At 40.2% G+C, this 27,190-nt stretch overlaps 1 protein-coding gene across 1 annotated transcript in view; it reads right to left on the bottom strand.

The window, feature by feature from the left end:
• slc2a15a (solute carrier family 2 member 15a) overlaps positions 1-27,190 on the bottom strand; it is a gene marked incomplete at both ends in the record, with an annotated part of 116,585 nt that overhangs the window by 31,775 nt on the left and 57,620 nt on the right. Inside the window, 4 exons of the mRNA XM_080036588.1 lie at positions 4,258-4,445; positions 6,278-6,410; positions 7,983-8,128; positions 9,730-9,854. Coding sequence (XP_079892714.1) covers positions 4,258-4,445; positions 6,278-6,410; positions 7,983-8,128; positions 9,730-9,854 — 592 coding nt within the window. The remainder of the gene's footprint in view (positions 1-4,257; positions 4,446-6,277; positions 6,411-7,982; positions 8,129-9,729; positions 9,855-27,190) is intronic.

Raw genomic sequence — 27,190 nt, 5'->3', positions numbered from 1 at the left:
CATGTATATTAAAGTCTCCAACAATTAATAAACAGTAAACTCAATACAGATTACAGACAGCAGTTCAGCAAGGTCATCAAAAAAGTGTGCGCAATATTTAGGTGGTCTGTAGATATTAATAAAAATGTCTCTAGAGGCTGACTGTAACTGGAGAGCCAAATATTCAAACGAGGCATAATTTTCATAACACATATTTTTGCATTGGAGAGATTCATTAAACAAAATAGCAACTCCACCCCCTTTCTTATGAACTCTGGCCTCACTCATGAAAGATAAGTTTGGGGGAGTTGATTCAAGACGAACAGCTGAGCTGTTATCTTGGTTTCAGTTAAAAACATATAATCAAGATTGTGCATAGTAATAAAATCATTAATAATCAATGTTTTACCTGCCAAGGAACTGATGTTTAATAAAGCTACATTTAGTATGTTCAAAGCATTGTCAGCCCGATTTATTTCTGCAGACTGTGGCTGTAGAGAAATAGATTTTAAAATTGCAGGATTTAACCTTGTTCTGTTTCTTGAGAGGAGTTTCCTGTTACTTGAGATAAACTTTGAGGTATATATCAACTAGTGCTTTTGTTCTGTAAACAAGCAGGCTCATCAGGCTTAGGAGGCGGTGGGAGGGGGTGTTTGTCAAATGTTTTTAAAGGATGGAACAATATGTTTAATGCCAGGGTCTCTCGTAGTGACTAACCAACAAATAATGATCTCGAAATGTTAGCCTCTTTAAACTCTTTTCTTTTCTTCTAGACCACAAACTTAATTTGCAAATAAGAAGCTCTTGAGCTCTTGTTAGTGAGAGATCTGCGCAACAAGCCCAGCACTGAGCACTATAGAAACAGCAACAACCTATGAAATCTAGAACAGATGTCAATGTATCATTCTCATTTTATGAAGAAAAAAATTCAGCTTGAATTACGTAACAACAGCTCCACCGAGCTAACAAAGCATTTCCCCCAAAATCAATAACACATTTCACGGGGAATATGACTGGCGAACATGGGCTACAGCCTGAAGTTACGTGAGGCAGTGACTGACAGCAGTAGCCTGTGTCAAGATAGACAGTGAAGCCGGGCTTTGGTGGCTGAACACATGTAAACTCAGTTACAAACCTTTTTCAAATTAAACAGGGGTCTTACTCACCTTTTTAACGAGATAACCATTAAAGCCAGAGGACATTAAGTTTAGCCACTTTATTTTACTACTATCGTTACTAGTTGTGTTGCGAGCGCCATCCTGTGGTGGTCAGAGGCTATTGCACGGCAGGATATTTTAGGATTTATAAATCCCTTATCAACACTGTTTAATCAGCGGCGACCAGTGTTGGGAATGTTACTTTAAAAAAGTAATTAGTTGTAGTTACTCACTACTTGTTCCAAAAAGTAACTGCATTAGTAACTGAATTACTTTATAATAGAAGTAACTAGTTACCAGGGAAAGTAACTATTTGCATTAGCCTACTGTAAGATAATTTGGATTTTTCTGAGCAGTTTTCACAAGTCAGTTGAAATGAGTAGAACAGGTCGGCCTACTTGTACATAACCTTCGATATTTATTGCACATCAACAGACAGCACAAGGTTTATCCTGCACTTCATGTAGGCCTAGGCCTATTTTGTTCTCAACAAAAGTAAACATTCATTGACCTCAATGAATTAGAAGTAGTGCTCATATCGCCACCTTTGTAGTAGAGGAAACTGGTGGATGTACCGTTACAGCGCTGATCTGCTATATCACTGGATTCACTTCAGGGGTGTCGGCCAAAAACGTCAGACTAAGAAGCATGAGACGATGAGAGGAGGAGTAAGGATTTATCCGCTGTTTATTTCTTCTTTAACAGCAATACTCCGCTCGTGATGACACGTTAAACAGCTGTTGCGACCCGCGAATCGCGTCCGTTTAATAGCGTGCATAAATTATAGCTTAATACAGCGATCGGGAAACTCCATGCACTTACTCACAAGGGCGATGCAAACAAACTCAGGGAAAGCACTTTTCAACCGTGGAATGATACTGCGGCAACTTGCACGCTCACACAACAGAGAGAGAAAGGAAAGGAAACTTCACTTAACAGACACTCCGGCTGACTGACGTCATCCACACTGAATAAAACACATCTTAAAACACTATAAGAAACAACACACACTGTAACCTATAAAAACGAAACCCACCTGGTCTCCTCACTAGCAGTTTGTGTATGGAGCCAGGGGTGCGTTCGGATTACAGTGTTCTCAATCAATTCAAAGTAACTCACCACATTTAACGTTCAGTAACGATAACGGCGTTGTTGTAACGACGGAAACAGTAATTAGTTAGATTACCCCGTTACTGGAAAAATAACGGCGTTACCTAACGCCGTTATTTTAAACAGCGTTATTCCCAACACTGGCGTTACATTCTTTCATTAAAGTGGAAAGAATGTAACAGTTCCATCTAATGTAGGTGTCCATACATCAGGGGTTAATCCACACCTATGGAATGTTCTTCAGCCAATCAGAATAGAGTATTCACACAGACTATGGTATAATTAGTGTGAATGCTGGAGCATTCACACTATTGTTATCCAAATCTTTATTATTTTTACTTCTTCCGTACGTTTTTTGGACCTTCATACCTCCTTCAAATCTTCAGCTATTTTAACCATACAAATACCAAAATGTTCAGCTCTTTAAGGACATGTGTGGACCTCTTTTAAAATGTTTCTACCTTTTCAAATATTTCAAATATTCAGCTTTTTAACAAATTATTTTAACATTGAAGTGGATAGGAGCAGCATTCCAAACCGCTAAAACTTCCTCTGCTTTGAAACCTATCTCCTCCCGCATTTTTTCAGCTAGAGACTCCATTCAAACGTTAAACAATTCACATTAACTACAGCTATTAAATTCTTATTCAACTTTTTAAAATCTTCAACTGTCTTTGAACAAACATAGTTTTAGTTTTAAGCTTTTTTCAACCTCTTTCTAAATTTATAATGGGATCCAGATGGGACGGAATGTTCAGAGGCAGAGTGGGGAAACCAACTGTTAAAAATACACCAAAACCTTCCACATAATTGCCTCTCACTCCCACAAATTAAACCCTACGTGGATAATTTTTACATCAAAATGTAGGACATATTCTGCCGGTCGCATAGATGTGACTACTGAAGCAATCGGACCTACACAATGGGAGGTCTGGGTTTCCAAGCTAAATGGTGTCCAACCAACTGCCGCCTTGATAACTGAGACATGACATTTCTGGAGAAAGGCAGACTGTACCACACTTTTAAAATGCTCTGGTTCTCATATTCTTCATATTACAGGCACAATCTTCACACTGTGTCTTCATCAGATTCTTCTGGTTCTAACAATAAAATAATTTTGTCAGTTAGACTCACGGTCCGTCAGTTAGAGACAGTGGTTTGAGGTGAAGTTTCGGATGAAATTACCTCTCTGAGGCCTCTAAAAGGTGGGATTTCTGCCTGATCAAAGACCCTCAATAAGACATACACTCAGCTGGGTGACTCACTCTGCCCATTAAAGGGCAATTTCACTTTTTTTTCTAGATTTTTTTTCTTCTTTTTTCCGCTTTATTAGACAGTTTGGAGAGACAAAGTTGAAATGGGGCAAACACTCTGCTCTTTGAAGGCCTATTTCACACATGAAAAACATTTTCATGTCTTTCAATAATAATTTTATCTAGAAATGTTTAAATATTCCACATTGTTTCAATTAGAGTTCAACAATTCACTACCGTTCATACTTTAGACTATTTCTTACTTTTCCACATCTTCATAGTCCTTTAGCTGATTCATATACATTCTCTCTCTAGGTCGTCTCCATCAAGCCATCAATGTACTTTAGCTCCAAGTCTATTCAATTACTATTTCACAGTTTTAAGTTTTTTATCCATATCTTTCAACGTATTCATAATTTCAGAAATAAATATTATTCAAACCTCTATATATTCAACGTTTCAACTCCCTTTAAACTCCTTTTATACAATTATGACCTTCATAAACTTTTTCAAATCTTCATACTCAGCTATCCAGTTTAGCGTAAGCTGTTTCAGCATTCACACGCATTTTCAGCAGGAAATGCATTTTCTAGTTCAATTTATTTATCCATTTATCTTATTTGTTCCAGTGTGTATACACACTGTATCAGTACGACTAACCTTATAGCTGTGTTGACACTTTGATAAAAATGTAGGACATAAATACTAGTGAGTCAGACTCCCCGTTCTTTTAGGAAACCATAAATCAGTGTCCTTACAGCATCAATCCCAGACAGCTGCATGCCGATGTTAATGACCACCACACTGATGACCTGCCAGCGGACGGTGTCATCTTGCAGCAGCTTCCATACTGACAGTGTGTCTACTGAGGATAGGGAGCGCTGCTCCTCCTGCATCTCTTCAATCTCAGCCTGGATGTTACACTTGGCTCTGTACCACTTCAGGGCTGAGACAGGGGACAGGAGGAACCATGGTTACACACATCATTAAGAGATACAATGTGATACAACAGCACATACGAAATTAAAGGTCAATGCATACAGCTACACCAGTTGATGTATTTAATAAAGGTGTGCAGATATGTCATTTACTGTATCTGTTCAACTTACAAATGATCTGTATCTGTAATCGGGTAGAACACCGTTAGTGGGGAAGAATTAGTACAGCTAAAAACAAGATGGGAACAGTCATAATCAAATAAAACATATGAACATTGGATAAAAGGGAAGTCACATTAAATCTTGCAAATGTATTCACTGACTTAATTTTCAAATGTGATGCAATAGTAGTGCAAAGCATTACGTTGATTTCATATTGGCATATCATTAATTATCAAACATATTTCAACCTTCACATTCAGTTCTCTTCATCTGTTTTAACTAGGGCTGTCAAGCGATTAAACAAATTCATCTAATTAATTACAGGCTCTGTGACTATTTAATCTAAATTAATCACATACCTATATGAGACTTGTAGGCCTGTTTATAAACAGCAGTATAGCCTACCGTTTGTTTACCTCTCTCTCTCGCTCTCTCTCTCTCTCTCTCTCTCTCTCTCTCTCTCTCTCTCTCTCTCTCTCTCTCTCTCTCTCTCTCTCTCTCTCTCTCTCTCTCTCTCTCTCTAGTAACTTCTGTCTCCTCCCCTCAGCCAGGTTTCTACATGAAATAAATTTAGGAATTATGGCCGCATTTTCTACTTAAAACCACAAAAAAAAAAAAAACAGGCTAAATGGCGACTATCTATCTCCCACAACAAACAGCACTGCTAGAGGTGCGCATAGCCTGTGTCAAAAATATTGAGACACACACACACAAACAAACAAAAGAGGAAAAAAGGCAGGCATAGGCTAGGAAGTGACATGGGGCACACGTAGGAAGATTGAGAGATACTTTGAGTTTTGAACCTACATTGTTAATTAGGCACCCACTAAATCAATAATACGCAGACACTGCGAAGAATAACATCAGATGTCTTCCTACCTTCATGCTTTCATAACACATCCCTCGGCCCTTTCTCCTGCTTCTTTCTTTACTCTTTAATCCTGTGGTGCGGGCCGTGTCCGCAAGCTACAGGTGCAGCTGTGCTATCATCACAACCCCTTTTGCACCGGGTGAAAGGGCACTATAGAAGCGCGATTAATCTGCGTTATTTTTTTGTGATTAAATAATCAAAGTTAATGCGTTAATTTGACAGCCCTAGTAAGAATCTCTCAGTAAAAAATAGATTGTATGAACTAAACAGGCAAAATGTTTGCAGATCAGATATTTAAAGATGGAGTTTGACTATAAAATGACAGCCGGCAGATACACAGCCCGCTGCCTGCAGGAAGACAAGATCCTTAAAATTTAGCAAATTACTTTTCCATGTGTACAAGCTCCAGTGAATTCAAACACGTATATTTTTGAATGCCAACGTTTTTTTTTAAAGATAATAAGGAGCATTTTTGGTAATAAACAAGGCCTATCTCATTATTATTTATTTTATTTTCTAGGTGTATGCCCTATTTAATATATTGATGGCTTTGATCATTGACACATAGCTACTGTATATCTCGATTTAATTGTAGCAGCTGCTATGGAGGTAGACGCAATTCAAAACTGTCATAGTGCAAGAACCGAAACCTAACTTTGACAAAAACCAAAATGTTCTATCCATGATGCCTGTTATGCACGTTTACTCAAATTCAATTGTCTTTTGTGCACAAAATGTTTAACCAAGTTTTTTCTTTTTTCTTATAGCTTCCCCCTTGTTCATATGCAGCATTCTGACAAAACTGACCTGTGATGGTGGCATGGACATTGTGCTTCTCAATCAGCAGGTACCTGGGACTCTCTGGGAACCATGGCAACAGCATCAACTGAATAAAGGTGGGTACCACCACCACCGAAAGAAAAAGGGGCCAGTGCTCCTCCTGTAATAGTTAAATACAGTTAAACATACACACATTCTAAGAATATTACTTTCTTCTGGTCATTTTAAAAGGACAGTAGGGCAGACGTAAAAACAACAACATTGCCATTATACAACCCCAATTCTGAAAAAGTTGGGACTTTCCTAATCCTTTTCAACATGTATTCAATATAAAAGAGTACAAACACATCATATGTATTTGTTTAAACTGATAAACTTTATTGTTTTTTGTAAATATACACAAATAAAAAATGTGGTGCCTGTAACACGTTCCAGGAAAGTTGGGACAGGGGGCAGGTTGTCCACTGTTCTACATCACCCTTTCTTTTAACAACACTGAGTAAGCGTTTGGGAACTGAGGACATTAATTGTTGACATTTTGAAAACAAAATTATTTCCCATTCTTGCTTGAAATACAACTTGCTCAACATTCCGGGGTCTCCATTGTGATATTTTGTGCTTCATAACGCACCACATCTTTTCAATGGGAGACAGGTATGGACTGCAGACAGGCCAGTCTAGTACCCTCACTCTGTTCCTATGAAGCCAAGCTGTATTAAGACGTGCAGAATGTGGCTCAGTATTGTCTTGCTTAAATAAGAGGGGACGTCCCTGAAATAGACGTTGTCTGGATGGCAGCATGTTGCTCCAAAACCTGTATGTACTTTTCAGCATTAATGGTGCCTTCATAGATGTGTAAGTTACCCATGCCATGGGCACTAACCCACCCCCATACCCTCACAAACACTGGCTTTACAACTTTGTATTGGTAACAATCTGGATGGTCCTTTTCCTCTGGAGCCCTGAGTCCATGATTTAGCGACGCACTGTGTTTACTGACAATGGTTTTCTGAAGTGTTCCATGGCCCATGTACTAATATCCTTTATAAAATCATGTAATTGTTTTAATGCAGTGCCACCTGAGGTCATGGTCATTACATTTTCATTTTTGACCTTGCCCCTTATGTGCAGAGATGACTCCGGATTGTCTAAATATTTTAATTATATTATAGATTGTAGATGGTGAAATCTTTGCAGGAATGTTGTTTTTAAACTATTGGACTGTTACCTCTTTTCTTCCCAAAGTGGTCAGCCTCACCCCATTATTGCTTGTGAAGACTGAACCTTTATGAGATGCCCCTTTAAATCCATTCACGATAATATCACCTGTTACCAGTTAACATGTTTTTGTGGGTAATGTTACAGGTATTTTTTTAAACATTCTACATTCTTTCCCAAACCTTTCCCTTTATATTAATACAGACATTTCCACCTGAAAGTGTGCAAAGAGGGGGCGCCCTTAGCTCAGTTGGTAGGGCGTCCCCTCCTGGGCCGGGCCCAGCAGCAGACCCAGGTTCGATTCCCGCCCGCGGTCGTTCTCTGCATGTCACTCCCGTCTCTGCCCCATTTCACCTCTGTCTCTTCAAACCATCAATAAAGCATAAAAATGCCATAAAATATCTTAAAAAAAAATAAAAAAGTGTGCAAAGAAAGTCACAAATTGGTGCAGATGTGTTGAAAGGAAAGCTACGCCCATGGTTTTGCTGAAATCCTAGAAAGCAGTTTTGACTACCTTCCCTAGAAGCTCATGTAGGCCGAGGATTTGGGCAGTGAAGACTCCGGTTCCAATAAAGATACTTGGCACGAGACCCAGGAATCCTCGCAGGTTCTTTGGTGCTATCTCACCCAGGTACATTGGAACAACACTTAGAGAGATGCCTGCAATAAAGAAGAGGAAGATCTCTGCTACTATGCGCTGATTTACTTTGGAGAAAATGTTCCATTAAGATGTCATAGTGTAATTCAACTAAACTTAGCAGAATATAAGGCAATTTGTATTAGGACGAGTATTTCTTTGTTGTAAAAATGCTTCTTGGCGACATGAATCCGTTGGTAAGCCTGTTTATTTCCCTTTTAAATGGAGCCACAATTGTAGATAAAATATATTTATGGGTTGAGCAACAGAGTTGAGTATGTGGGTTGCGCCCATGAAAAACAAGCCAGATATTCTTTGCCAATGCCAAACAGCTTATTCTGCTATTGACGCTTATCTGCTGTTGTTTATTGGATTGGATGAAGTCTGAAGAAACAAAACATATTGGCAATTTAACAATGTATTCATTTCACAAACAGGGGCCTCAGTAGCATGTGGAAGAACATACACAGCCCGGCACCTGCAAACAAGCTGTTTGGCATTGACAGAGAAGATGTGGCTTGATTTTCATGGGCACAACCCACATACTCAACTCTGCTGCTCATCCCACAAATGCATTTTATTTTTTACAGTATTTGTGGCAAGGGAAATAAACAGGCTTTTTAACAGTATAAGATGTATTGGCAAGAAGCATTGTTACAACAAATAAACACTAGACCAAACACAAATTGCTTTACTTTTTGTGTTAAGTTTATATTGTACAAATAGGGAGCAGCCAAGCAAACAGAACCAATAGAAAGACACAACAAGTACCAAAGTACCTGGACACTTGATCGAAGTGCAGATGTCAAAACACCAAAGCCGTACAAAATTGTAATTTAAATGTATGTGAAAAATGTGTTTTAAATGTACTTTATTACAGTAAAGCTGATCGTGTGCCTTTTGTGCTGAAATGATGAGTCAATGAATTGATGAATTCATCACGAGAAGATCAAACTGTTTGAAAATCAATCATTTCAGTCTATAATCAGCCAATATGTTATATGCTGGTTTTATCTTCATCTAAAATATGAAGATTTGTTGCTTGTAAATTAATATCTTGGAAAATATCTTGGGATATTTTAGACTATTAGTTTGACAAAAAAAGTCATTTTAAGTACATTCCATTAGCTCTGGGAAATTCTGGCATTGCTCACTATTATGTGAAATGTTTAAATACGACAATGCACATACATTTTTGGGATCAGTGAGGTTAGGTTTTGTTTATGTTAGGGTAAGTCTTCAGCCAATGAATGTATAATTAAAGGAATACTTTAATTCCGATACGGAACCTGCGTTCTATCATTTTAAAATCGCTATTATAATACGTATAATGAATGAGGTTTTTCTTCCCTCAGTCTTCTCTTGGCCCAGCTATGCTGTTAATCCTAACCCTACATTTTTACTAGTGATACACTAGTACACTAACTAGTAAAATGTACGGTTGGACAGTGAGACCATAAAACACTCTTTCTGCCTTTTCTCAGGCTAGGATGAACCGATTTCAAAAATGTTTGCAAATTTATACTAAATAGGATTTCAGAGTTCAATACACCTTCATATTCCCACCGGTGAAGTAGGTCTTTAATTGTGTAAATGTGGCATAAGTAAACGTGTGTGTGTGTACCTGAATGAATTCCTGTGATGAAGCGACCAATAATGACCATCTCAGGTGAACCACAAATCCGGCTAAAGCCCATGAGGGAGCCAGCAATGAACACCAGCACTGTTGTGTTTACCACTGTGCCTTTCCTGAAAGAAATGGCATACACACACACACACACACACACACACACAGTAGTCCATTTCTGCAGGCTCATTACATTGGTAACTGCACTAGCCAGCTCTTAAGGATCATTGAATATTATGAGAAAAGATGGATTCATTTGTATTGTTGATATAGAAAAGCAGTTGATAGGTGTATTTAGATTTAATTTTTTTAAAGTGTAGGTTTTTTTCAACTTTGATCAATCTTCAATTAATTAGGAGTAGCCTACTCTATAACGACACTAGCTGTAGGATCAATAATAACAGTTATATTTCTGTGCCCTTATCAAGAGGAAAAAACAGGGATGCCCCTTGAAACCATATTTATTTATAATTGTAATGTTGCATCCACACCAAACATGAATTTTCACGTTGCGCCGCAAGATAATGTGCCTCGTGTACAACTGACAATAAAGATAACTTAAACTTTATGATGACTTGTAAGGCAGGGAATGTTTAATTAATTTTTGTCATTTATTTTACATTATTTTATACATCCTTTGCAGCATTCAGAAAAGAGGGTGTAAACTAATGGAGATCCCTGTCACATGTTTGTCATCAGACTCAAGCAGTAAAGAGAAACGATCCAAACAGAGCTGTGGTGTCCTGGTGTGTTTCTAACTCGTTACAAATTTGGTGCCTTGACCCAGATCAAGAGATCCGCTGCTGCAGATGGCCGGGGCCAGGGCTGTACGCTTATTTTTTTAGGTGGTAGCTACGGTGGCCCTGAGAGGTCACAGCACGCAACATCAGAAAACACATGCAAGAAGACAAAACACCAGCAAATTAAGAAAACATCTTCATCAATTTGACAATATGCGCAGCATTTAGAAAACGCACAGCAAAGACCACAACACAACACATTAAAAAAACGCTGCAAATAGGCCACAACACAACGGAAATAGGCCACAACACGACGGAAGTGTTTCCAGAGGACACTTAAAAGTGATGCACACGTCCAGGCAGGCTTGTTGTTTACGCATATTTTCTATATGGTCTAGATGCAGCCGCTGCCGCCTACCAGTGCAGCTCGGCCAACATGCCAAAAACGCCCATATCTGCCAAACACGCCCATATCGGCCAAAAACGCCTACAGCTTGTTGCTATGGTTGCTCTGCACTAAGCTGTGTGACGTTCTTCCTGTTCCGTTCTGTTGGTTAATATCGCGCTAGCCAGCTAGCTGCTCTTGCTGCCGTCGATGTTGAGACCATTTCACCAGCAAAATGTTTAAAACAGGACATTACAGCACAGTTAAAAACAAGAGAATCAGCATCCGCAACATTAAACATGAATACTAAGTGCTCATCATAGTACAGGAGTTACGTCTCCAGCGAGAGTATGGATTACAACAGTCAGCTGGGACTGAAACAGACACCCCCCTGCTCTTCTATATCAGGTAAGTCAATACAAATGTTTTATTCGCCTACTTCGTTACCTAATGTTATGTTTGTGTTATTCAAAGGATTTTGTTGGTTAGAAAATAGCTTAACGTTACAGACCAAATAGCTTCTTTATAAGTCTTATCTGAATGATAATTAGTATATGATAAAAATGATTAACATGTGTTTGTTTATATATTAAATTAGACTGGCATCTGGTCAGCATATGAGGTAACAGGTTAGGTGTTACTGTTAACATTATTTTGGTGGCAATGTATAATTTATTTGACTATGTTAATTAATGACTAACATGATTTTTATGTGATGTGTCTTTTGTGAATAGATTTGCAAGCTACGAACACCTGATGACATTTTGGAGCTTTGCATCAACAAAATGGTCAGGGTCTCCATAGCCAAATCAGCTGCCTAAAGAAATTAAGTTGTCACACCTGCACGTCCTTCAAGTTCAATGGTGCTTTGTTGGTAGTTACATACTTTATAATACATAAACAAGATGTCATTGTATTTGTGTAGACTTAAAGGCTAAACTAGCGACTCAGTCCCCTCAAATACATCAGTGTAATTAAGTGACTGTTTTTCTCTATTTTTAGGTGCACATGAACTTTGTACAACATTTTGTCAAAATCAATGAATATCTCTTCACAATATGCTACCTGTCCGTTCTGTCTGAGCGCTGAACAAAAATCTGATGTTGATACACAGCCTACATGCTGTTTTCGCACATCATTCTTTTTAGTTTTAGTTTTATGTTTCTGTGTACCTTGTGTTAATGTGTATGCTTTACTGCACTGCTGTGTGTCGGCCATGACCCTCTTGAAAAATACCTTTCAGTCAGAAGAAATGGATTAAGGGCAGTTATATATGTTTGATTGCAATGAGCCTCATGAGAGACTCTGCTTCTGTTCCACATAGCGAGTCTCAGAGCTATACATCTGAACATATTTAGTGGGCTTTTTCTAAAAGCTCCAGCTCTTCTATACGTGCAGTAATCACAATTAAACAGTACTTGCTGGGTTGCCAAGGTGGTTGTCCGCAGGTTTGGGGGCTGCCTTTATTTAATATATTGTGTATTTTCTGATAACGAAGGTTTTTTTTGTCCCAGAGAGCCTGCAATTCATATCAAATCAAAGATGTCACTGACCAATGGGTCTGCCATATTCAGTGTCAAAAACTTCTTGTCTGATTTTGCTACACTTTGCATTTGATGATTTCCCACAAAGTGCAATGTTTCAACATATTTTTAAAACAAAACTCATTTTCATATCATTGTTGAGAAAATATATTCATAATTGTTTTGTCTGTAAATAAACTATTTGAATATTTTTGTCAGTGAAGTCCATCATTTAAGAACCTGGGAAAGTGTCTGACTACACAACAACAAAAGCAGAACAGTTCATCAAAATAATATTTTTTTTTTAAGATACTTAGACACTTTACAAAAAAAGTGCATTATGCACATACAATCAGTATGGAAAAGCATGTGAGATGTAATATATAGCCTATATATAACATTATTATAATTTAATAATACTTCAGTCTCTTATAATATTATTAGCGACTGAAGGCTATTTACTTTTTATACAGTCACATAACTGTTAAATCTAAACTTTCACGAAGCATCTCAGTCCTGGGTAAAGGAAAGCATATATTGGATCACAAATCATTGCATATTCTTTACTGCCCAATGATCTTACCTTATTTAAATTACTGTGTGGAGGTCTGGGGACCACTTACAAAAGCTCACTGCAACCACTAGTCACACTTCAAAAACGAGCCATAAGAATAATCAATAAAGCTGGATATTATGATCACACCAACCTCCTCTTTTTTCCTGCATCATAAAGTTCAAGGACCTGGTTGAATATCAAGTTACACAAATCATGTTCAAAGCTAGAAACAAACTGCTACCAGGTAACATTCAAAAACTTTTTTTTGACAGAGAGGGGGGTTACAATTTGAGGGAACAGTTAAACTTTAAGACACTGGCTGCACGCATGACTTTAAAATGTCATTGCATCTCAATTGGTGGCGTGAAACTGTGGAATGGTATGAGCACGGAGCTAAAGCAATGTCCAAACATGATTCAGTTCAAAAAAAAATTCAAAGCAATGATTTTTAACAGGGATAAGGGAGAGATTTAAGACGGAAAGTATGTATGTGTGGATATGGATATGTGAGTTGTACAAATATGGAGATATGGACATATGAATTGTGCTGATGCATATGGTGGATGGATGTATTTTTGTATGGATGTATAGTGGATATTTCATTTCATTTTTCGTTTGATTTTTGTTTATCCTCAGGAGACCAATTGAGGGGTGGCCCTCATTTGCAATGGTGTCGAGTATATATGGATATATGGATTGTATAAATATAAAAATAATAATAATAATAATAATATAAAAAATTATTATAAAGTTATTGAGCTGTGGAAAAGGGGTTGGATCAAATAAGTTTATACTTCTTCCTACTCCTTTTCAGGCATATCAATTCAATATGTTATTTGTTTATTTTTTGGTTTTTTTTGTTTATTTTTATTTGTGAAATCATTTGAACATATTTTTTATTGTATTTTCATGCTTTTAATTTGTCTTTTTTTGATATGTCTGAAATAAAATTGAATCAAACAATTGCATAGAAAACCGACGTGATAATGTTAAGTCTAGCAGTAATCATACATGCTCACAGTTTCAATAAGCACTACTCTTAAAAGAGGGGTACTACAACTGCTAATAGGGATGCTAAAGGAACACTAGAGCAGAGAGGTGTGTATCTCCTGCTCTGTCCGCAGCTGCGAGGGACTGCTGCGCGAGGACTCTGCCGCCTGTCAGTGCTCTAGGAAGGGGGACAGGCAGGGGAGGCACCCGCTGATCGTTGATTAGAGTAAAGAGCGATACTTGAGCGAAAAAGTCACCAATAACACCAGAAAAAGTAGCTAGATTTGTCTCTGGTCGCTTTTTTGAAGAAAACGTCGCCAGAGGTGTCTGAAAAGTCGGTAAATATAGCGACAACATCGCTAAGTAAGCAACAATGGGACTGAGCTGCGGGCTTGAATTAGTTCTGTAGCGTTACGCATGCGCACAAGCTGTAGGCGTTTTTGGCCGATATGGGCGTTTTTGGCAGATATGGGCGTGTTTGGCATGTTTGGCCGAGCTGCACTGGTAGGCGGAAGCGGCTGCATCTAGACCCTTCTCCATATTTTGACCATGATTTTGACTCACAGTGCTATTAAGGTTATCTTTCCGTCTACACTAGCCTACGCTGTGTAGCAAATGTTGGCAATCTAAAAGTGTGATTAAAGCCGTTTTACTGGACTGTGGAGGAGAAGACTGAGACACCATCTGTCCGAAATGTAAGTAGCCATATTTTTTAAATAATCATGGCCCATTGTTAGTTGAATGTCTGTGATGTCCTTTATCATATCCCTCCTATAATAACCAACACTGACTGAAATTAGATAATGCTGTGGGGTTTAGTAGTTAGCTAGTGTAGACGGAAAGATAACCTTAATAGCACTGTGAGTCAAAATCATAGTCAAAATATGCGTAAACAACAAGCCTGCCTGGACGTGTGCATCACTTTTAAGTGTCCTCTGGAAACACTTCCGTCGTGTTGTGGCCTATTTCCGTTGTGTTGTGGCCTATTTGCAGCGTTTTTTTAATGTGTTGTGTTGTGGTCTTTGCTGCGCGTTTTCTAAATGCTGCGCCTGTTGTCAAATTGATGAAGATGTTTTCTTAATTTGCTTGTGTTTTCTCTTCTTGCATGTGTCTTTTCTAAATGCTGCGCATGTGTTGTCAAATTGATGAAGATGTTTTCTTAATTTGCTGGTGTTTAGTCTTCTTGCATGTGTTTTCTGATGTTGCAGTGCTGTGAGCTCTCAGGGCCACCGTAGGTAGCACTGGTGCTAGCAATCAAAAAAATGCAGTAGCACAAAAACAAATTTGGTAGCACACAAAGATCGAAAACTTGCATAACCTTAACCCTTACATTTTGCTCTAATTACCTTTGAGCATGTCATCCTGGTCTCATTTGAGATTCTCAATTAATATGATATCCTAGTGTGTGCAGTAATAATTATAGAAGAATTAATAGGGGTGCACTGATTGCAATTTAGACAAAAGAATCTAACCTCCAATTGCAATTTTTTTCTGATTCAGAATTATTTCTCCCCATAAAAATATAAAAATAATATCTATATCTATATATTGTTTGTATATACATATAATTATTATATTAATAATAATATTTTTTTTTAGAAAATGTCCTTCTGTTAATTAAAACCAAACTTTAAAACATTAAACATAGCCTATTAAATAAATAAGTATACATATTGGTACAATTTAGGATAAATTAAATAGGTTGTTGTGAATATGTTGGGAGTAGTTTTTCAGTGGCTTATTGTGTAACTTACACAAAGTTTGAAATAAGTTATTTCAAACTTTGTTTAAATAGACTACTGTTGACTGCTCTCTGCAGCTGAATGAGTTGTCTTTCAAGCTAGAGCACTACAGTGCTGTAAAGCGCTAACTTTCTGTTCTTACCGGCTTCAAAATAAAAGTAAACTCACGTTTGGCTAGCAACAGACTTTTAATGTGAAGGCCCACAGGAAATGTTCTGTTTGCACACACGCTAACTTAAAGGTGCAGTGTGTAATATGACATCATCAAGTAAGTTCTAGAAAGTTCTAGAATGCAACGCTCCCTGGGTAACCCCACCCCTTTCGAATAATAACAAGCTACAGTGGCCTTCAAGGACAAGAACAATTCTAAATTTTAAACAATGCACCTGATGACATTCCAACTATGACACTTCCAAAATGGCGGCGAATAGGCCTCAGTCCAAGGTATGGAGAAATATGGACATATATGAGACCCTTACTAAGGGAAAAAAAAATAATTCTAAAAATGTTTTTCAGCTATTATGCAGTAAATTAAACGTACTTCTGGTTATTATAACTATTTTCTACAAAATCTGCTTGGAAATAAAACCCAAAATTCTACACACTGCAGGTTTAACTGCGGTAATGTAAAGAGAGCAGAGAGCAGAGAGTGTCCTTCCGGTACCGTTGGTGAAGTTTATTAGACGCTAGAATCGCCGCACAAGCACAGATCCCGAGCACACATCTTTCACCAGCCAAATTGGAGGGTGGACTCAATAACTTACTTGCCTAAGACTCATTTACCCGCAGTGTTAATGTAGAGCCCTCTAAGCAGTGTTGTGCAGCGCTCCTCTGTGTTTCAAAGACAGCCTCTCCTCATTAGCACTAGTGTGAGTGGACTTGTATTCATCATCACACGTGATCAATTTCAGTAGCGATCAAAACTGTCGCACAGTCATGGACGTCGATTTGGCTAAACAAGTGGGGGGGACAAACAGGCAAGCTGGAGTGCATTTTCAAAAGTGGGGGGGACAATGAGGAAACATCTTTTTTTCTCTTTAGTGCAGGTAATGAACGGTTCTGAAAGACGGCATACCCGCTCACTAATGAATAAAATGTATACAAAACACTGATGTCTGATAGGCATTTTGACCGTGCTCAAATCGAGCCGAAGCACGGCTGGACTGTCGCACAACAATATTACTCCGCCTCGGTCTCCATGGCAACCTAGCTAGTAGCATACATCAGGTCGGTACTACTAGCTAGGTTGCCATGGAGACCGAGGCGGAGTAATATTGTTGTGACACATACTTTATCCCGCTTATTACATGGCTACTACAAAAAAGCAGCAATTCATTTTAGCAACATGTTGTTTTTATGGTTTTAACAGCCAAAAACAGTCCGCTACACGGTCGGAACTCACTCAGTAGCAACGGTTACTATGTCAAGCTGCGGCCAACCTAGAAGAGTTTAACAAAAAACAACTCATTTCCCCAGCAACCCTGAGACCTTGTCTAACAACTGGAATAGTCATTGCAAACCCACTAGGTTCTTATGTAATGAAAACGTAGTTTAATACACCAGTAAATAGGAACGACCAAGGATACGACCTAGTAACGGGGGAATAGTCTGCTCGCCCCGCTAGACTGTCTGCTTCAGCTGACCGGAGGCTCCGGCTCAGCTGTTAGCTAGAGCTACTGTTTTGCTAACACAACTCAAGACTCGCACACTGTACAAATAATAATTGTAATCGGCCAATATGTTTAACAAGAGCTCAATCTAGCTAACAAGCATCATCCCCCAACATAAATAACACAATTCACGAAGAAAATGACTGCGGAACAGTTACATTGCAGGCTGCAGCCTGAAGTTACTGTCTAACTGTCAATATGCGGCCAAAGTAGCCTACTCACGTCGTGTTGACTGGAGTCCTGTCGGACATTAACCATGACTCCTGTGTTCCCTGCTCTCCTGATACATGCAAAGTCATGTTGAAAAAGTATTCCATTGTTTTCTGAACGAGTAGTAGCCCTGTTTGTGGACGTCTATCCATCAAAACTGTGACGTAGGTCCTTAGCAACGGCCCTTGACAGCGGTCTGTCTTGCTGGAAATAACAGACCTGTAGAATGCTGTGATTTACATAGGATTCTCAAAGTGCCATGTAATAATTCTTGATAAACAACATCGTCAGTATCCATGTGCCGCGACACAAGCTGCTGTTAGTGTCCGCTACATTTACAGTCATTAGTGGGCATAGAGGATGGTAATCCCTACAGTTTACACTTCACAACGGGACACTCGCCGTTGTCTCTCTGCTGCTGATTGAAATGCATCAGTCTTCTCTGGTGTGCAAACTAGCGGAGACTTCGGAGCATGTTCACTGTTTTGACGTTGGTATCCACTGCTGTTGTGCTATTTAAAAAAAGTTTACGGTCTAAGCCTACTAGTGCCGAAACAAGGATAGGCGGCGGCCAATCACGGTCGCGCGCGCCCGCACAGAGACAGAGAGAGAGAGAGACCTTGACGCTGTGTTTTAATAGGGCTGGACGCACTCCATGTCCGGCTTAAAAAGTGGGGGGTACAAAATGAGTCTTGACGAAAAGTGGGGGGTACATGTACCCCCCATCCCCCCCGTAATCGACGTCTATGCGCACAGTACAGCCCTGGCCGGGGCCCTTCTCTACACCTCCTCGACATCACAGGTGGACCATAGTTGGAAAGACAGACTGCACAGTATGGTTTCTCCAAATAACGATGACCCTCAAGGGGCTGCACATTTTTTCCCCTTCACAATATGTCAATATGCCGCAACCAGATGGAATTGTGTCAAATAGTGATTTTGTCTCTGTGAATGTTACTCCTGCTTGCAATGATGGTAATATTTTGAAAAACAAAAATGGGGATCCATAGGGTGGGTCCAGGTGGCTCGTATTTTAGAACACTTGTCGGAGCCTCCCATGTTCTGTCCCCAGCAGGTGACCATGGTTTGTCAGGTAAAAACCCAATGGGGGGTACACAACTCAATCAGCTGCAAGATATTGCAGACTTAATCAAGCAGTTAGGCATTGAGATAGGGAGTCAAATCTCAGCTAAAATGTCACAAGCAGGTGACATAACCTGTTATCTTCAATATTCTCAAGAGAACACTTTGGAGATGCAATTTCATCGGCCACCCCATTACAGGACTTCTATGAAACCAAACCAAGGCAATCAGAGAGTGGTTTAAATGACTGGATCAGACTCAATAAATCTATTGATCTCGCAACACTCAGACCCTGTTTCCACCTGGCATTAATATGTGGTTCTGAGGAATCCGATCGTTATATGTAAATAATAATAATAATAATAATAATAATAATAATTGATAGGTTTTGTATAGCGCTTTATTGCCTAGGCACTCAAAGACGCTTTTCATTTCCTGGTTCAATTCGTTCACACTCAGTCATACCGGTGATGGTAAACTACGAGAGTAGCCACAGCTGCCCTGGGGCAGACTGACGGAAGCGTGGCTGCCATTCAGCGCCAACGGCCCCTCCGACCACCACCTCAAACATACAGCAACCATACACATTCACACAGGGCAAGGTGGGTGAAGTGTCTTGCCCAAGGACACAACAACCATGACACAGGTGGCCGGGCGGGGATTGAACCGCCAACCCTTGGATCGTTGGCCAACCCGCTTAACCACCTGAGCCACAGTCAAATGTAATATGCTTGTTCACACCTGGCCTTAACAATGCGTCTTCTATGCGCGTTTGCGATCCGGATTCAAATTCCCCGCGCTGTAAATCAGCTCGTACATCATTTCCGCTTATACACTCCATCTTCAATGTTTTCTGTTGTCTGTTTGGTCTGTTTACCTGCAACGGTGCGCTTTTATGACGTGAATTGTCGCGTGAATGAGTACGCGTTTCCGCCCAGTCACTCGCCGCCGTTGAGTGGGCGGGGCCTAATGTGTATGAGATGCGCATACGCGTTTCCACTGTTAATGGGTATGTGGATAAGTGGTCTCAAACCACCTCCGAATGTGGATAATTTCAATGCGCATTCAATGCGCATTGAGCGTGTTTCCACCTGTAGTTAGCGCGATCGGATCCTAAAAACCACATATTAATGCCAGGTGGAAACAGGGTCTCAGCTCATGCAGGGTCTGTAGAGCGCCAGATCATTCAACCAAGGCACATTGCTTCAAAGAAGGCCTATGTTTCAGGTGTTATAAGACGGGACACAGGGGCAAATGTAATCACAGCTCATGTACCAGACCCAGCTTTAAACTAGGGGGCCCACACCCAAAGTGGCCTGGTGTGGGCGCATACAGGGGCGTAGCACCAAATTCTGGGCCCCTATACAAAAAATCCTGATGGGCCCCCTGAAAGCCAGACAACTCCACAATATTTCATTTGATGAATGACCAAATCATTACTTTTACCAGTGTTTCCCCAAGAAAGTGTCTTAGTCAAGGTGGTCACTGGCCAGGGCCACATTTTGGGGGTATTTTGCTCAAAGATGCCAATGCACACTATAGAAATAAACAACTGTTTATTTGAATACAAAAATACAACAGACACTGACCTTACAGTTGTGCAATTTTGTTTGCTATGTGCAGGTAAATTTGTTGTGCAAACATGCAGACAGTACAAAACACAATTAAAGAAAACTTCTACTGTTTTGGTGCAATACTATGCAGACACTAAATACAAACAATAGACCATACCCTTTATGGATGGGGGGCTGTGATTATTGTGGACAATAGGCCTACTGTGATGCAATTCATTAATGGTTATTATTAGCCTACTTTCTTGATTTCTTTTTAAATACAGAGGTTATTGGTCGTTTTAGAACATGTCTTTCCCAATTTAAAACATAAAAATAAAGCAGCATTGAAAATTCAGAAAATAAATCTTGTTGGCTTACACTAGCATGCTGTTTGAAAAATAACTCAATAGTTGAAATAATAAATACAATGTGTTTTCCCCTTAAAATGTCTAAATGCATTTGAAAGACAGTAACAGTGTGGCACTTCTTTAAACTGAAACTTGCAGGGGCCATCACTCTCATGTATAGTATTCATCAGACTAATCTTTGCGCTGTCTGAGCGGATAGATAGGTTGTGTTGCCACAGTGATGTGGAGTCTTAAACTGTTCTAGCTTTGCTAGCACTTTTTCTGTACAGCTAAATATCCCCATAGAAACATCGCTGTGTTTATTTTCGCCACCAGTTAAATTCAATGTCGGCTTGCTCCTGCTTACTCTCCCGCATACATGCCTTAGTCATGAGCAGGCCCCTGATCTCCTTTCAAGGGTCAGGGCCCTTTCATGAGCCAGTCAATTATTTCTTTTTTTGGAATGGCATTGTTCAGGGCCTTCAAAGATCGGAGCCCCACATTTAGCTTGTTAAAAAAAACAAGTGCCGTCGCACTTGCCCCCGCAGTCCGACGGCCCTGGGCGCATATAATTACACAATCCCAAATAGCTCAGCTGATGTTAAACCTCAATGTGAAGCTTATTCAAAGCAATATGTGATCAACAAAAAAATATCCACACCCCTAGCAGCAGCCTCCATTGGTCTGATGCAGGAGAATCATTACCATAAAATAGGTGACGAGGATGATCTTTTAATAATAATTGATTGGATTTATATAGCGCTTTTCAAGGTACTCAAAGCGCTTTACAGGGTTCCAGGTTCAATTTGTTCACACACAGTCATACCGGTGGTGGTAAACTACGATAGTAGCCACAGTTGCCCTGGGGCAGACTGACAGAAGCGAGGCTGCCATTCCGCGCCAACGGCCCCTCCGACCACCACCTCAAACATACAGCAGTCATACACATTCACACGAGGCAAGGTGGGTGAAGTGTCTTGCCCAGGGACACAACGACCATGACACAAGTGGCCGGGCGGGGATCGAACCGCCAACCCTAGGATCATTGGCCAACCAGCTTAACCACCTGAGCCACAGTCGCCCCGACTATGTTTTTCTATGCCCCAGCCCTAGTTGAAGGACAGGTAGAACTTTTAGCTCTTGTAGATAGTGGGTCCACAACCTGCACCTTGAGCAATTCCGCTGAACAGATCCTCCGAAGTGGCAAAGTCATAGATGAAAAATCGAGCCAGCCAACAGACAAATTCCTGATTGGTTGTGAGGTAAAACCTAAATATACTTATGAGTTGAACATCGATTTCCTCAATTGCTAAATGACAGTCTCTTTCCTAGTTGTCCCAGGGCAAGTAGAGGATATGATAGTGGGATCAAATGTGATGAGACACATAATGAGACTCATCAAAAGTGACTGGTTTTGGGATCAGGTTTCACAGCCAGCCAGAGCAGACTCTTGTGAACCCCTACTTGGTCTGCTGTCCAATGTGGACCGCTGGCATGGGGACAAGATACCAAAAAGAGTGGGAACTGTTGTGCTTAAGCAGTGTGTGACATTGGAGCCACAATGGGAGCATTTACTTTGGGGAGTAAATGAGGAAGTGCCAGTGTCCGTGGGGAGCACTGTTATGGTAGAACCCAGTGAATCAAGGTCTGCACCAAGAAATCTGTTGGTAGCATGCACAGTCTGTCCCTTGCGGGGGGATGAATGGATCCCCATGAAAGTAATCAGTCCCATCCTCCTCCGTCGTAACACTAAGCTTGCTCAGTTACACCCATGTGTGGCCCTTGAAGAACTACAACCTGATGATTATAGTGAAAGTTGTAGTGGTAAGGCAGAGGCAGTTTTGAAGAATGTGACCCAGGCTGAGACACCACACTCAGAGTGTTCTAAGAAAGTACAGGAGGAGTACATTTCCAAATTGCACCTAATAGGGCTAACAGAGATAGATGTCCAGTCTTGTGAAGTTTCTGATTTCTGGAAAATCAAACTTGTTGACTTGGTTTCTCAATATGACGGAATCATCTCCCGTAACGAGCTTGATTGTGGAGAAGGAAAGTAAGTTATCCACAGAATTAGATTGAAGGACGAACGACCCTTCCGACTGCCATGTAGAAGGGTTCCACCATCCGACTACCAGAAACTGAAGCAGACTTTGGATGCAATGGAGGAGTAAGTGGCTCAGGGGTAATGTAACAGCCCAGTAACATTTGCCAGAATGATGACGTCAATATTTGGAGATAAGAATTATCTCTCTCTTCTCTGTTACCTGGGTGATCTTCTTGTGTTTGGAAAAAGTGAGCAGGAGGCACTAGATCGTATAGAGATGGTGTTCTCTCGCCTCAGGGAGCAAAACCTGAAGCTGGTACAAAAAGATTTCCTCACACAGTCAGTCAAGTTCTAAGGTAATTTTGTAACTGCAGACGGCATCGGAACTGACCCAGAAAAAGTGTCCGCTATCAACCAGGTAACAGCAGCAGATTTGATGAAAAGTGACGGTGAAACCCCTTCACTAACCAAGATAAGATCCTTTCTTGGTATGGCTAACTACTACTCAAACTTCATTGAAGGTCTGTCAGGCATTGCAAAGCCATTATTTGCTCTGACTGCAGGACAGAAAATCAAGATGAGGAATGGAAACTATGTGCCAATAGGCCAAAACGTCTCAAGCCAGAGGACTGGACTACTGACTGCGATAAAATCAAGACCGCAGTTACTCAGACCGCTATTCCGGCCCACCCAAACTTCAAGAAGCCATTGTCCTTTATACAGATGCTTCAATGGATGGGTTAGGAGCTGTCCTCAGTCAAATACCTGATGGTAAAAAGAGACCAAGACCTGTAGCCTTTGCAAATACGTAAGTCATTGTCTAAGTCACAGTCACGATACCCGGCTCATAGGTTAGAGTTTCAATACTGAATGAGGCTGCGGTGAAAGCCTGGAAAAGCATCACAAAAGAAGAATGCAAAAGTTTTGTTATGTCAATGGGTCACAGGCTGGATGCAGTTATTGCAAGCAAAGGATTGCAACAAAACATTAAGTCTTATTCACTTAAATGTATTTTAAGTCTATCTGTTCCAATACTTTTGCTCACCTAAAAATGTGGTGTTCCTTTACAAATAATGCTTTCTTCACAGTTGTGTATCAGATCCAGATGTTAATACCTGGAAATTAAAGTTGAAATGTTGATCTATTGTCTCATATTCATATTTTGGTGTCAAACCCAAATGTTTCCAGTCTACAGCAAAAATAAAGGAATTGGCCTCACTGTTCCAATACTATTGGAGGGGACTGTACATACTTGGAACACAGAATGTACCTGCTGATCTTCTGAGCTGGCGCCCATTTGCCAAAGTCTTGGATGCTAGCGAGGCATTTTGGTTGTCTGTGAATGTCCAGACCAATGACAGTGACTTACCACAAAACCAAATTGGAGGTCAAAGTGGTATTTCTGAAGATGGAGTGAAAGCCCTCTTGGAATCTTGCTCAGAGTGGCAAAGTGGCCGGCAGGTACACGATGTCAACCTTGCCCAGTGTCCTAGCAGTCTGCTTCAAATGGGCCTGCCAGCCCTCCCAGCTTTGTCTACAGCAGACATCGAAAGGAGCCAGAAAGAATATTTTGTTTTATAACGTGTAAGATTCTTTGTTGAGAGGAAGAGGAGGCCCTCCCGTACGGAGAGAAGCCATGAGTCTACCCAGGTTCTGAGGATGCTAAAACACTCGGAAAAACCTGAGATGATAAATGATATCCTTTACCGGAGATCCAAGGACAGAGCTGGTAGGAAAAGGTATCAGCTAGCCGAACTCACTTAAGATGGTCACTCTCAAAGGAACCCATGACGATGCAGGTCATCAGGCCCAAAGCAGAACACTTCATCTGGTCCACCAAAGGTTTTTTTGGTCTGGAATGGATGGAGAAGTTAAAGCTACTACGAGTAAGTCGGCACGTTGGCGACACCTTTGAACAAAAGCGGTAGTATTTTTACGACGCCAGCTGTTTTCTAGCTCGTGCTGGGAGTCCAAGATTCAAATAATCAGGAAGCAATATGGTGCGTGTCCGTGTGTTGAAAGTGTGAGGGCACCGGACTCTTTTCGGCTTCCAGAGAGTGGTTAGTGACACAGCTTCAACTAATGCCAGTAAGTGCTAAACACACCTGATTGCAATGAGTTGATGCATTGTCACCTCTCACGTAGCTGAACGAGTCCGTGTCCGTGAGATGGCAGTTAGTTAGTAGTCTATGGATCACGATGAGGTAATGTGTTTATGTTGTTGTAAATAATGACTATTTCAGATGAATAATGGTCATCTGATGATGCTGGTGAGGCAAAGTAAACTTTGTTTTAGTAGGCTACCGCTCATTCATTTAGGAGTAAACACTGCTGTCTAGTTCGCTACCGTGAAATTGTGTATACGTTGCTTGGCAACGCCCTCCCGCCCGCCTATTACTCTCCCTTTTCGCTTTTCTTCATTGCATTTTCTTTTTTTTCTTTGATGGTTCAGCCCCGTTATCAGTCATTATGACTACAAACAACTGTCTCAAACAAGGCTCCCGCTCCCCTTCCCTCACCTGGAGCCATATAGGCTTCTCAATTCACGTTCCTGCGCCACACTGAAATCTGCGACCAATGATATGTGACCATAGAGCATGCACGCGTGAACCGAAAATCGGACTGGGTGTACGACCAGATCAAATGCAGTAATAAAAATTATATAAAAACGTCTTTCTTTGCACTGATGGTCTCGTTTGCTGTTAAAGGTAATTTATGATTATGAGAGGAAACATGAGGCTGTTTAAAAGATATTTAAAAGTTACTCGTTGCCGCTTTAAGTAATATGTTTCTCACTGCAAACGCTGTGAGGTTAGCAAAACACCTGAGCCAGAGGCCAGGGCGCCATTGGAATCTATCAAGACAAGTGCACCACTCAAGCTGGTTTGCACAGATTTGTGGTCAGCTGAAGGGAAAAGAACGGGAATAAAGTTGACAAGAAAAAGAAAAAATAAATTGTTGTGACGGATCATTTTACAAAACTTGCCCTTGCTTTCCTTGTCCAAACCAGACCGCTAAGGTGTTGGCACAAAAGTTATGGAATCAGTTTTTCTGTACCTATGGCTTTCCTCTATGGGTCCATTCCGACAGGGGGGCTAATTTCGAGAGCCATTTGATTTCAGAACTGTTACAGGTCAGTGATTCTTAAGAAGTGGGACAAAACAGGGTGCAATGTTGAAAAATTACAAACCCTATGTTTAGGCACATTAAATAACATGTATGTATCCAACATATAATAAACTCAGTGATGCCGGTAACGCGTTACTTAGTAACGCGTTACCGGCATCGGACCTCTTTTTTCAGTAACGAGTAATCTAACGCGTTACTGTCTCCAAACCAGTAATCAGATTAAAGTTACTCATCAAAGTCACTGTGCGTTACTTTTTCTGTCATTTTCCTTAGTAAAATGTTTTACATAACTGCACAAATGGCTGCGATTGCGATTTAATGTAAATAAATGTGCGCGCATGTGTCTCTAAACGCTCCAACTGCTCCAACCGCTCCTCTCGTCTTTTTGGTAGCGCCCCTCGTCTCTGACATGCAGTGTGTGTGTGTGCCTGTGTGTGTGTGTGTCTGTGTGTGTGTGTGTGTACGGCAGCATTACGGCCGAGTCTAAGCTGAACTGTGGCGCAAAACAAACGTTTTCCCCCCCCATGAAATATAGCGTCTGCTATGGGGATATTTAGGATTCGGGTACGGTGACGTTGAAGAGATAGAAGTGTTTCAAACTTGAAAACTTAAAGTCACGTGGCGACCGGTGGCCGCACACACCCAGTCTATCAACACATGAGACATTGCAGAGAAAAGTCAAATTAATGCATGAGAGTGAAGGGCCAAGCACGTTAAATTTAAAGACACTGCTACATGTCTTTGCACTTTGGAGGAATGCATTTATTTTCGTGGGGGGAAAACTTTTTTTTTTATTAGGCTACATTTTTTAAACCATAATTTTTATTATTTTGAAAAAAGTATGCCTATAGGCTACTAGCCTACACGCTTTATTTGATATATTTTCAATGATTCTTATGTGCATGTTTTAAATTGAGATATATGGGTTTCAAAACCTGTAAAGTAACGTTGAAAGTAACTTGTAATCTAACGTAGTTACTTTTAACATCAAGTAATCAGTAAAGTAACTAAGTTACTATTTTACTGAGTAACTAGTAATCAGTAATTGGATTACTTTTTCAAAGTAACTGTGGCAACACTGAATAAACTACTGAGCTAAGCTTGACACAATCTCCCAGCTTTTCTCCTTTTTATCAAAATGGGCTTTTTACCTTGCCATTCCTTATTTTGTGTCAGGCACCAAAAACACAAATTAATTTTCCCTCAATGTATGCTAGACCAATGAGATGCACAGTGCTGCTTGAAAGTTTGTGAACCCCTTGAGCCTTTTCGAATTTTATTTATTTTAACCATAATTAATTCATTTTTATCAATACCAGTATTTTTTATATGAAATAACAGATGTTTGTTTATCAATTCAACATTTTAGCATTTTGCATTCAGCTTTAAGAGTGACTGAACATCTGCCTAAAAGTAGACTTCCTTCAAAAATATCCAGAAGCGCCACAAGAAAAGTTATTTTTCAGGTAAAAGCAAACCCACACAT

The sequence above is a fragment of the Ammodytes marinus genome, assembly GCF_949987685.1.
Source record: "Ammodytes marinus genome assembly, chromosome: 11".
NCBI classification, from domain to species: Eukaryota; Metazoa; Chordata; class Actinopteri; order Uranoscopiformes; family Ammodytidae; genus Ammodytes; species Ammodytes marinus.
Note: the sequence above shows the minus strand (reverse complement) of the source record. Positions and strands in the feature narration are given on the sequence as shown.